This window comes from Diorhabda carinulata, chromosome 3, assembly GCF_026250575.1.
Source record: "Diorhabda carinulata isolate Delta chromosome 3, icDioCari1.1, whole genome shotgun sequence".
Classification (NCBI taxonomy): Eukaryota; Metazoa; Arthropoda; class Insecta; order Coleoptera; family Chrysomelidae; genus Diorhabda; species Diorhabda carinulata.
Window position 1 is genome coordinate 3,704,798 of NC_079462.1, and position 13,424 is coordinate 3,718,221.

General features: G+C 33.1%; 1 protein-coding gene across 6 annotated transcripts in view; it reads right to left on the reverse strand.

Moving 5' to 3' along the window:
- The window catches only part of LOC130891816 (polyhomeotic-like protein 1), a 239,321-nt gene that overhangs the window by 72,210 nt on the left and 153,687 nt on the right, over positions 1–13,424 (reverse strand). For 2 of the 6 annotated variants that reach the window (XM_057796822.1, XM_057796821.1), the window contains exon 1: positions 6,469–6,689. The exons of 2 other annotated variants lie outside the window; for them this stretch is intronic. In XM_057796822.1, the coding sequence (XP_057652805.1) occupies positions 6,469–6,503 (35 nt within the window). In that variant the 5' untranslated portion in view covers positions 6,504–6,689. Of the gene's footprint in view, positions 1–6,468; positions 6,690–13,424 lie in introns of those variants that run through there. 2 more of the 6 variants (XM_057796818.1, XM_057796817.1) reach the window with 1 other exon arrangement.

The window sequence follows — 13,424 nt, forward strand, 5'->3', positions numbered from 1 at the left end:
GGTTGTTTCTGAAGGTACAGATAGTAAATTTAAAGCGGGGGAGACATATTATTTTAATTATTTTAGACATTACATGGTACAATTTACATATTACAAATCAATGAAACCTAACCTAACCTAACCAAGATGGTAATTATTTAGAATTGGGTCTCCCCCGCCTTAAATTTACTATTTGTACCCTTAGAAACAATCCCAAATACGTGAAAAATTTTTCGGAACGATTTGAATTGAATATTGAAATCGGTTATTATTTTTATACGATTGTTTTCGTTTTGTTTTACAGACTGTACCCTTTACACAGTTCTTCGTTTATCTCCTGGGTATTTTGGGGATCTTCCTTCATTTGACAAGATATACATGAAGTTCTTCAAAATTAGTGAAGCAGAATAAAAGAATTTTTTATTGATGATTCATTTAGCAGGCATTTACAAACAACCTCGTTTAATGTATGAAATATGCATAACTAGGTGCACAATAAAGAAAAAAACGTGACATCGAGTCGTGCCCAAGCAACAAAAAAAATGTACATCAAGCAAATGTATACAGGGTTACGCAAAATTATTATAAAAAAAATGTTTGTTGTAAGTGCATACTGCAATTTACGTTGAAAGGTATTGATTAGTTTTCATAGAATAATATTTGAGTTACAAGATGAAAAATTGATAGTATATCAATTATCAGTAAAATCTGTGTTTGTATTATCAAAAAAACTCCCAACTTATTCATAGAAAAACGCGTAACAAATTGTACGATGTAATAATTGCTAATTTTTTATATTTTCAAATTCAATCCCTATTTCAAGGGTTCCTTGGTTTTTTTTGGATGGATTCAGGAGATTTTTCATGTTAAGGAAAGCATTTAGATATCGGATTTGGCCCTGATGTAGGAATTACTCCTCTGCAGGGCTAGAAAACGTTTATTCGATGATACTTGGCATACCTATATATTTTTCATTTGTTTTTTTGTGTTTTCTTAAGAATCCTTCGTATATATATTTTTTTTTATTTGGGTTAGAGGGTAGTTGGGTGGTCGGGTTTCAACTGCCGATGCATTATTTCTTATCGTCGGCCTGGGAAAAAGTTTATGTGATTCAGTGTTATGAAATCGGCGAAAGTTGAAGGGATTTTAATACTTTCGAAGTTCTTGAGGAATATATCAGTCAAATTCTGCAATAGGTCTGTACAATACCATATACCGTACGAGATTTTTGATCAATATTTTATATAATATTGCTGATGATTTTTCGTTGTGTCGGTTCGTATATTTGCCCATCTCTAGGACTCAGGTAGTGTGCGATCCTCGCACTCCACCCATATTTTACTATACACTACAAAACTTTATCTAAAAAATATTTTTCTTCTCATTTTTTACCTATAATAAACCCTTCAAGTCAAAGACATGCACGATGATGCTCCAGTAAACTTCAGTCAGAGTGCTAGACAACATTTGGCCTCCTCGATCTCCAGAGTTGAATCTTTGTGATTTCTATTTATGGGGTTACCTCAAATCATTAATCTACACCTCAAACATTTGCTGCATACGGCTAGAGGTATTACATTCTACATCTGGGGTTGTTATTTTCACCCCCGCATAATATTGGTTAGTTCTTTGAAAATACTAAAATTCAAGTTTGTATTTTTAGTGGAATTTTAGGAAAAAAAAAATAAAAAACTCGATTTTAATCACCACCTTCTCGGAAAGGGTTGGGCTGTATGTACAGAAAATTTTAAAAATAATTACGAAGGGTACGAAGAGCTTTTGAGAAGCGACGATACAAAAACCAAATTTTGTGAATTTCTTCACAAATGTTTATAAAAAAAGAAAAAGAACTAAATAGTTGTTTTATCAACTATTATTGAGATAAAAATTTTTGGAGGTTAAGGTACAGTCAAAAGATAAGATAGTGAAAAATGTGAGGACCTCGGTTTTTGAAAGGCACTAGTATATTTTTAAATATTCGGAAACGAAGAATTCAACATACATACATACTTTTGTTTTTATTTAGAAACAAATTCGTCTATAATTAAGGCAAAACACATTATCCCAGCGTTTCTAAAACTTTTTTTACCGCGACTCTGTATCAGATTTGTATTTTCCGATCAACCTTCTTGTTGATAACTTTCTACAATTTGTATTATCATCGTTATAGATAACGCATATTCTGAAGAAAAATTTGTAATTCTTGTGTCGAAAACAACAACCTAGAATTGATGGCTACAAGCTGAATGTTGTACCAAATGGCGTTAGGTGAAGTAGATCCTTGAAACCTCCGACGAAAATTGCAACGTAACTGTTCAAAACTAATTCCAAGTAATCATAATGTACTGGTTAATTAATAAATTTGTTTTGCGGTTTTGCTCAATTTTTGTATATTTCAAGTTTTGGTCTTGGGATTTTACGATGGGTCCAGTATAGGTCTGAACTTGGGTCTTGTACAACTCTATCTTAGAAGCCGTTATTGGTCTAGATTTGGTGGGATAATAACAATGTCCCTCGCTTGGTCTGCAAGCCTGTACCAGGCCTGGTTGCCTAGATAAACCGTAGACTATTAAAAAGTCTGGGCTAGGCTTGGTTTCCTAGGTAAGACCAAGACTGGTATGCAACCCTGATCCAGGTTGGTTGCAGTTTTTTCTTTTTTTAAAAAAAGTAATCAGATTATCTAGAACGTAGGGAAGATTTAGTATTAGGGTGCCTCAAAAAAATGCTTTTTTCAACGTTACAAATATTTCTGTTTGATATAAAAAAAATCATCACTAAAGATGAGCCCCGTAGCTCAACTCTAAGCGGTCCCTATTTTTATTTTAGTTTCCCATTCGATTAACTCAACTTTAAGTATATAAAACGGGTTTTTTTTGTAGAAAATTGAGCGAACTACGTGTAAATTCAATTTCAGTTAAAAAGGAAATTTTCTCAACATCAAATGGGAAACTAAAATAAAAATAGCGACCCCTAAGAATTGAGCTACGGGGCTCTTCTTTGGCGAGGAGTTTTTTTATATCAAATAGAAACATTCGAGACGTCAAGAATTGAAAACAATATTTTTAAAGCACCTGAAATAAAGAAAAGATACCAGAAATTACAAAAAAAAACTTTAGACGTATTTAAATGAAAATAAATAGTCCAGCAATAAGGCCAACAGTAACCTATGGAGGAGAAGCGATGAATTTAACAAAAACTGACGAAGAAAATCTCAAAATCTTCTAATACGAAGAATATATGGATCGAAAGAGGTGGATGACGGACAAAGATGACTAGGACATAAAAAAAAAATGAAAAATAAAGTTAAAAGAATAACAAAATGGAAACCCTTAGGAAACTGGGCCAGAGGAAAACCAAAAAGTCAAGTAACAAATGATTTGAATACCATGGGAGTCCGTGGTCCGTGGAGTAATATCCAGGACAAGAATATATATACAGGGTCCTTCACGACGAGCTGAATTGATATGTATACGGGAAAGTACTGCGACTAGTGTTCTGAAAATTTGCTTGCATGGGTTTTAGTTTTAGTTTTCTGAAACTTCCGGTTATACCAGAAGTGGACCCAAACTTCGTTATTTCAAACGGGTAGCTATGATTTTTATTAAATTTTTGGAATCTACGCGAAATTTCACTATAACTTTATATAAGGCATCGTGTGCCTAAAGTCCACCATTTTTTAATTATTTCACATTTTCCAAATTTTTTGACACATGCAGTCCTCCACTAAAAAAATTATATTTCCAAGTTTAAGTGAGTCAGGACTAACATTTCTGGGATTTAGACAAATAACACTTCGAAGTTATTAGATAGCGAAATTCGACATCATTTTCTAAACACCCTATATAACTTTTTGTCAAAGTTTTCACAGATTTTGAAAGCCGTAAGTGTTATTTGTCCAAATCCGAAAAATATTACACCTGACCCACTTTAACTTGGAAATATAATTTTTTTAGTGGAGGCCTGCATGTGTCCAAAAATTTCGAAAATGTGAAATAATTAAAAAATGGTGGACTTTAGGCATACGATGCCTTATATAAAATTATAGTGAAATTTAGCGTAGATTCCAAAAATTTAATAAAAATCATAGCGTTCCGTTTAAAATAACGTAGTTTGGGTCTACTTCCGGTATAACCGGAAGTTTCAGAAAACTGAAATTATTCTAGTTAAAACGAGCATTTCGGAAAACCCATGCAAGCAAATTTCCAGAACACTAGTCGCAGTATTTTCCCATATACATATCGAATCAGCTCGTCGTGAGGGACCCTGTACAATCAGATTCTCACGCGAAGAAATTTTTTTAGACAATTTTAGCTGTAAAAAATTCACGATTTTTTAACTTTTTACACTCAAAGTGCACCACGAAAAAGTAAGGTTAAGTTAGGTCGATATATACAAATATTAAATAAAAATAAATTTGTCCAACTTTAAGTATCGATATCTCGAAAACGAAGCGAGATATCGAAAAATTTTATTCTTCATTTTCGACTCATTTTGGGTCGATTTACAAAATGGCATTTATTATTTTTTAAAATATAATCATAGAGACATCTGGACAAGGCATACAAACTTTGAAGTAAAAAAAAAGAAATAATTAAAGATAATCGAAATTTTGTGGACATTATGTATAAAACGCAAAGTTGAAAAGTTATTAGGAAAACTTTGTAGGTTATATCTATAAGAAACAGTGTCATAAAATTACCACTAGGGGTTGTAACATTTAACTAGAGGACGTTTTAGAACCGACACGGAGGTTTTAATGAATTTTTCGAATAAATTTCTTGTTTCAAAAATTTTTTAGTCAAAAAAGTGACAATAAGTGAACAAAGGGCGTAACAGACCTAATGGAATGTTACAAACTATGATATCTCGAAAACGCAGCGAGATATATATAAAACGCAAAGTTGAAAAGTTATTAGGAAAACTTTGTAGGTTATATCTATAAGAAACAGTGTCATAAAATTACCACTAGGGGTTGTAACATTTAACTAGAGGACGTTTTAGAACCGACACGGAGGTTTTAATGAATTTTTCGAATAAATTTCTTGTTTCAAAAATTTTTTAGTCAAAAAAGTGACAATAAGTGAACAAAGGGCGTAACAGACCTAATGGAATGTTACAAACTATGATATCTCGAAAACGCAGCGAGATATCGAAAAATTTTATTCTTCATTTTCGACTCATTTTGGGTCGATTTACAAAATGGCATTTATTATTTTTTAAAATATAATCATAGAGACATCTGGACAAGGCATACAAACTTTGAAGTAAAAAAAAAGAAATAATTAAAGATAATCGAAATTTTGTGGACATTATATATAAAACGCAAAGTTGAAAAGTTATTAGGAAAACTTTCTAGGTTATACCTATAAGAAACAGTGTCATAAAATTACCACTAGGGGTTGTAACATTTAACTAGAGGACGTTTTAGAACCGACACGGAGGTTTTAATGAATTTTTCGAATAAATTTCTTCTTTCAAAAACTTTATAGTCAAAAAAGTGACAATAAGTGAACAAAGGGCGTAACAGACCTAATGGAATGTTACAAACTATGATATCTCGAAAACGAAGCGAGATGTCGAAAAATTTTTTTCTTCATTTTCGACTCATTTTGGGTCGATTTACAAAATGGCATTTATTATTTTTTAAAATATAATCATAGAGACATCTGGACAAGGCATACAAACTTTGAAGTAAAAAAAAAGAAATAATTAAAGATAATCGAAATTTTGTGGACATTATGTATAAAACGCAAAGTGAAAAGTTATTAGGAAAACTTTCTAGGTTATATCTATAAGAAACAGTGTCATAAAATTACCACTAGGGGTTGTAACATTTAACTAGAGGACGTTTTAGAACCGACACGGAGGTTTTAATGAATTTTTCGAATAAATTTCTTGTTTCAAAAATTTTTTAGTCAAAAAAGTGACAATAAGTGAACAAAGGGCGTAACAGACCTAATGGAATGTTACAAACTATGATATCTCGAAAACGAAGCGAGATGTCGAAAAATTTTTTTCTTCATTTTCGACTTATTTTGGGTCGATTTACACAATGGCTTAGTCAGTGCCCTGATTTTAATCTTCATAGTACAAAAATTTTGAAAATTGCTCCAAATTGCTATTTTCAGTTCATTCAAATTTTGAGTGTGGAATACGTAATGGAAAATAAATAAACTTATCCTGAATCATGGAAAAATTGTGTTAGTTAGAATTTAGAATAAAAATAATAATTTTTATTAGAAGGCCGATACCACTCCTACCAGTTTTTGTGATCACGCCCACACAAAAGATAAAATCTTGGGTAAGATTTGATGTCGTTTGGATAGATAATATTTTCAAGTAACCCTGTATACATATATAAAATAACATGAAATATTAATGTCTAACGTACCGTTTTATCTAGATAGATAGAATATTCCTCTTCCCAACTACCACTCCGTAGGATTTAAAAAGATTTTAAAATAAATGAAAAACCAAACAAAAACTGACCTTTTAGTGAAAAAACCAAAACCTCTCCGTTCCATATCACATAAACCAAATAACGGAAATCATAGAACGAAAAAAAGTAAGAGGGGTTGTTATGATCCACTAGAAAGGCACAAACACACCAAATACACACACAAAAAAATGTTCACACACTTTTTGAAAACAAAAAAAATCCCTTCTCCTACATTACCACCTTCTCGGGTTCGAACTATCGGAACTACTGCGCTGCCTTTCCTAAAATCTACTGGTCGTCCTTCGACGGACCAATCAACGCGCGTTTCTCCCTTCCATTTGCGCCATTGGTTGTCAGTGGAAAATGACGCTGTGGTAGATTTAGAGGGGACAGGAGGGAGCGTAGTTTGATAACTGAAAAAGTTTAAAGTCGGCGATACGAGACGGTCTGCCATGCTATTTTCAAGGATTTTCTAGTTAATCATGGCGAATGGTTCCCAAACACGCGGTGTAGGGTATATTTTCAACGTATGGCGACTTATCGTCGAGGAAACAAAACGGAAGAGAGAGGGAAATATTCGTTTGATAAGATAACGTTATACCATGGGGTTTCTCGTATCCTATGGGAGATTGGTTAGATGCCTAGTGTTCCTTGTATTGGTATTTCGTCATCAATCAAAACTATAACATTTTGAAAAAAACTTTTGGTAATTATACACTTTCACGGTCACATGGTTTTTTGGCTCTAGAAAATCGAAAAATGGATGGATTTTAATAATCTTGGTCTCAAAATGTTCCATTTTACGGCGGATTTATGAAAAACACGGGGGTAGTGGCTGAATTTGCGGTTTTTAATAGTTTTAAACCTTAAATAGTAGAAAAACTTTTTTTTTTCAAAATAATCATTTTTTTATGTAAATTGCGAAAAAAAATATACGAACTTGATTCCACGACGTTAGAAACAGTTACGAAGGATTATATGTAGAAAGTCATTTTTTTTTGCATTTAAAGTCATGAAACTGTAAAAAATATTTATTTTTTTCAATTTTCGTATTTTTTTTTATAAATCCGCCGTAAAATGGAACATTTTGAGACCAAGATCATTAAAATCCATCCATTTTTCGATTTTCTAGAGCCAACCTAACCTAACCTAACCTAACCTAACCTAACCTAACCTAACCTAACCTAATCTAACCTAACCTAACCTAACCAAAAAACCAGGTGATCGCGAAAGTGTATAATTACCCTTTTTTTAATAGAATACATTTTAGGCTGTAAAATACCGAAAAATTAACTTTTTTGAATTTTTTTTTCAAAATATTCATTTTTTTATGTAAATTGCGAAAAAAAATATACGAACTTGATTCCACGACGTTAGAAACAGTTACGAAGGATTATATGTAGAAAGTCATTTTTTTTTGCATTTAAAGTCATGAAACTGTAAAAAATATTTATTTTTTTCAATTTTCGTATTTTTTTTTATAAATCCGCCGTAAAATGGAACATTTTGAGACCAAGATCATTAAAATCCAACCATTTTTCGATTTTCTAGAGCCAACCTAACCTAACCTAACCTAACCTAACCTAATCTAACCTAACCTAACCTAACCAAAAAACCAGGTGATCGCGAAAGTGTATAATTACCCTTTTTTTAATAGAATACATTTTAGGCTGTAAAATACCGAAAAATTAACTTTTTTGAATTTTTTTTTCAAAATATTCATTTTTTTATGTAAATTGCGAAAAAAAAAATATACGAACTTGATTCCACGACGTCAGAAACAGTTACGAAGGATTATATGTAGAAAGTCATGAAACTGTAAAAAATATTTATTTTTTTTAATTTTCGTATTTTTTTTTATAAATCCGCCGTAAAATGGAACATTTTGAGTACAAGATCATTAAAATCCATCCATTTTTCGATTTTCTAGAGCCAAAAAACCAGGTGACCGCGAAAGTGTATAATTACCAAACTTTTAACTACTTTATAGCGATTGATTGAAAATTGTTTCAAACCTGCTTTTAATCAAACGATTTATTTCAATTATAAGCTAGTTTTATCATATATCTAAGAAAAAAAAACCAAAATATACATTCAGAATGTATTATAATTATATAAATAATAAAAATTTTCATAAATGTACCTGATCTAAAACAAATCATAAGCTGTAGAGGAATTGCAGCATAGTTGGGATACTACAGGTAATTTGGAATACTATCTAATATCTAAATTAACGCGTTGAACTCCGGTGCGGTCCATAGACCCGCATCCGCACTTTCCCCACTACTCAGAGCAGTCCTATGGACCGCACGACGTGTTTTATTTGGAACCTTCTCCGCGGCCCAAGGGACCGCATTTAAATGTGTTTTATAGTTTGGTTAAACCGTCCTGGGTAGCCTACACAATCTCTTCTTACTTGGACCTTATTTTTTCACCAAACAATTAGTTTTGGCGTCTCTTAGTTTCTTTCTTCAATAACTTCTTTGCTACACTGATTTGAGAATCAGTAATTGTTGTTTCTGTACCAAATAACAGCTCAATAGCAATTTTCCTATGCCCCTTCGACGTCCTTGTCAAAGAATTGTTGTAGCTTGCCATCTAAGTATAGATTTGCCTTATTGTCTCGTCTATTTAGCAACGTCAACCATAAATGGGTTTGGTTTCCTTGCAGCTTTCCGGCTAACTCCAAACTTGTATAATACACGTAAAAAACATCATTTTTCGCACTTTTTTTTCGAAATAAATCTTTTTATCATTTTTCCTTGGATCCAAATCCTCGGGACCCCGGGGAAGTTTGGTTGGGGCTCAACGTGTTAACCATCATCCGAGTTTTTATACCCCAAACATAACTTGGGATAAGGAGGAAATGTCCACTGCTGTTACCGCTGTGAGAGAATGGGATACTTGGAATCAACTAAGCAGTTCAACGATCCCAGGTCAACAATTTTTCGATTTGTAAATGATAAAGAGTGTCCGATTGAATAAATAACTTGTTGGTCAAAGCTCAGATATTGAAAACTTGCTGGTGGACTGACCACAATGGATTTGCGCCGTTTGGCTATCCAAAAGGATGGGGTTGTTGGCAGATACTGGTGACCACAAACCAAGGAACTTCTCAAGCACGAGCTATTAGATTTATTAAGGATAGAATGGACGAGTACTACGACAATCTTGAAAGAATCCAGGCAGATAAGTCTTTCCCTACTGCATTGATGAGAGTGGTCTCTGCATAGTCCAATTACAGCTCGAAAACGACAGAAACCAATCAGAGTATTGACGTCAGCCGAACGGGGGTCTTCAATAACTATTGGAATGTGTATGAATCCTTCATTTGTCCATTCCATGATTTATGGGACCCTTAAGATCCTATTTTGGTAAAGAAATTTTGATGACACAGAGTTAGAGTCGTGTGGTACGTAGAGAACTAGCAAGAGGCAAGTCACCAAGATCCATCTTAAGTTCTCATTGTAAAAAAGACCTTGAGCATGCACAACTCAAAAAGTCTGGTAAAGACCACATGAAAAAAATATTGAAAAATAAGAAGAAAAAAACAAAAAAAATCATGAAAAGAAATGCGACATATATCTTGGGGTTGAATCTGGAAAAACCTCCGTAGCAATGAGAGCTGATATTGCAGCCCCTGCTGGCGAAGACGTCGAATGGTTTTTCTATAACAGAATGAGGATGAAAGGCTACAGTGCCTCACATGGGAATTTCGGGTTCACGGTCATGAATATTTGCGAATACTGCAAGTATAAGTAACTAAGTAAACTGTAAGTTTAAACCAAATACTAATTTTTGATTATTGCGACTGATTACTGAATAATTAGATGTTATTTGAAAAAAAAAACTGATTATTTAGATATTTAGGTGTTATCTGTATGTATGAAATGTAATTTGGAATGCTATATTTCAAATTTTCTCCACTCCATGTCAAAAAGTAGATATTAATGCTTCTGAATATTATCTAAATGTTCTTGATTTTAGGTCTCTTCTGTTTTAAAATTAGTTTTTTTTGATAATTTTTAAAAGAAAGATAAATTTTGACATTTCGACTTTTCTTTAAGTCTTTATCAGGGCCGGATTAAGCGAGGGGCTTGGGGGGGCTATAGCCCCGGGCCCCAGGTCCAAGAGGGCCCCATCATTTGGAAATAATTCTGTATTTTTTGATGTGTTGATACCACAAATCTAACGTATTATAAATCTTGATCCGGCCCTGGTCTTTTTCAACAGAAAAGTCGAAACGTCAAATCTTTCTTTTAAAAATTATCAAAAAAAAACTAATTTTAATGAGACCTAAAATCAAGAGCATTTAGATGCATTAATATATCAAAAAGTCTAATAAATAAAAAATTGAAGAAAAGTAGACATTTTGATAAGGTTTTTAGTTTTAATAACATTCGATTAGTTTCCTTATAAAAGTTTATTTGTTTGTCAATAATTTTATGTAATTTTTATTCATCTATCCCGTTTCTCCTTAAATTTATCCTCAAAAAACAAACTAGTATTCCAAATATGCCGCAGATCCTATATGAAAGTGGTTTGGACAGGCCAAAAGCCCTGAATATTAAATATTAGTAACTATTCGCTAATAAAAGTTGTTCTGAACGCTTTATAAACGTAAAGGTTGTTTTGAAAATAAAATTTCAATCCCTTATACCTATATAAACAGTTTGACATAATAAAAAAACGAAACATTTTTTAAAAAATTGGACTTTTCCACCTTTAGCTATTTGGAAGTTATAATTTGTTGTAAATATTAATTAAACACCCGATATATCATATTCTTATAAATGTATTTCATACGAAAATACTGGAGGTTTAACTAAAAAAAAAATGTCTACTAAAATAAGTGGACGGATTACGAATATTTATACATTTTGAAACAAATGAATAAACTAATAAAGCCGGTCCTGTCTTTACCTCGAAAATTAAGATGGCGTGCCGTATTGGATATTTCCGTCAGCTGTGCTGTATAGAAATCGACGATACAATATTACTGTCAATCACGAGATTCCAACAAAGGAAAACTTATAGGAAAAACCACGAAAGCACAGCCGTACAAAGAATGTCAGAAAAACTCTAGATCTATAAGAAAAAACAAAAGAAAACCGCATCTAATCTGATATTTTCCAATACCTCTTGGGGATACTTTAATATAACTTTTCTTGTTTCTTACAGCTGAGAGAGAGAGAGTGGGATTTTCATCAATCAAAAATACGAGATTAAAATTATAATATCGAAGCTGGTATATCCCAAATAACCAATAGATTTGAGCAGAAATATCAGATATAAAAGAGTTGTACCTGAACTATTATCACTTTCGATGTCTTGTCCTGTTCGAAGAAACCATTTTGACTTGGGTCTGCCTCCAAATTCGTTTCGGAATCATGGAGACACGATCTTATCGGTATTTATACGTCCCAGGCAACCAGCCAACCTCAACGTGGGCATTTTTACTTCTTCTACGATATTATTACTTGCTAGTTCGAAATTACATCGACGCTTTCACCTCTAACCTACAAGATGGTAAGTAACGTTCGAGTACTACTTAGTTTTTCTTCACTTGTATCGCCATGATACTCCAAGGTAAACAAATTCTATATCTACAATCTCCAAGACATGACCATCAATGTAGTGTACAGTGTTTTCTTGTAGATTGAGAACTGCAACTGCATCTTGCGTTTTAAGGTTAATTTTCTTCAATTTATTACAGAATCTGGTGTAGAATAGTCCATTAGTCACCCCAATAACTTAACCAATATCAAAATAGTTTTACTCTTTTTTTGTCCTTAATTAAATTCAAAAATGCTCGGACACGTCGTAGTACATTCCAATGTTTGTTATTTTGTAAAAAAAATGTAAACTAGCCGTTAAATTGATTTATTAACACCTTACATTAACAAATGTTGAAAATGTGACCCATTTGATTCCATACAATAATAAGATTTTGTTCAAATTTATTTCTAACATTTTGTAACATATCAGGTGTTATGTATCTGCACTCTGCTGTAATCCGTTGGAGAAGATCTTCTATGGATTCGGTCTTCGTGGCAAAACATTTATTTTTCAAGTGTTCCCAAAGAAAAAAGTCTAAAGGCTATAAATCCGGTGACCTAGCAGGCCATTCAATTAGGCCCCTCCTTCCAATCCACCGTCCAGGAAACCGGTTATCTAAGAACTGTCTTACAGGTGCCACATAGTGCTCCATCTTGCTGCAAATGAAGGCACTATTATTTTGAAAATTCGTTCTGGATTGTCGTGTTTTTGAAATCCCGTTTTCCTTCAAATTAAATAACTTATTTGTATTTTTCGTTTAAAGCCGTTTACGCATTAACTGTTTTCGTAAAATTCAACTAATAGTGTATCATTAGAAAGACAATTTTGTGCCCTATCAAATGATATATCAGTCGACCCCCCTTTTTATTTAAAATTTTAGGGTTGTTACTCATCCCCGCTAGGGGGTTAAAGGCACAGATCGATTAATATGTTTAAAATTTGTCCCCCTCAAAAGCAAAATCGTCGTGTGCGAGCATTTTTGAATTTAATTACAAAAAAAAGAGAAAAGCTAGGTGTAAACTTTTCGTTGGACCACCCTGTATGTGTCCACAGAAGTCTCTTACCACATCTGGAAGTGATTAAAGGAAATGTTGTGGCTTGTAGCCTATTCCTCTGATGTGGCTTGTAGCCTATTCCCCTGGTGGGGCTCGTAGCCTATTCCCCTATGGCTTATAGCCTAATCCCCTGGTTTGGCTTGTAGCCTATTCCCTTGGTGTGCCTCTAGCCTATTCCTCTTGTGTGACTTGTAGCCTATTCCTCTAGAGATCTCTTATAAATCAAAACAAGGCCAACAGCATAGACAATAGTGATGTGGCAAGTATAACAAACCAAAGAACTTATGGATGGAGCAAGTACCTTAGGTTCATGTGGAAGATTACACGATTAGATTACAAAATGAAAAACAGAATATTCCAAAGCGCAAGAAAGATACTGATCGAGAAATATG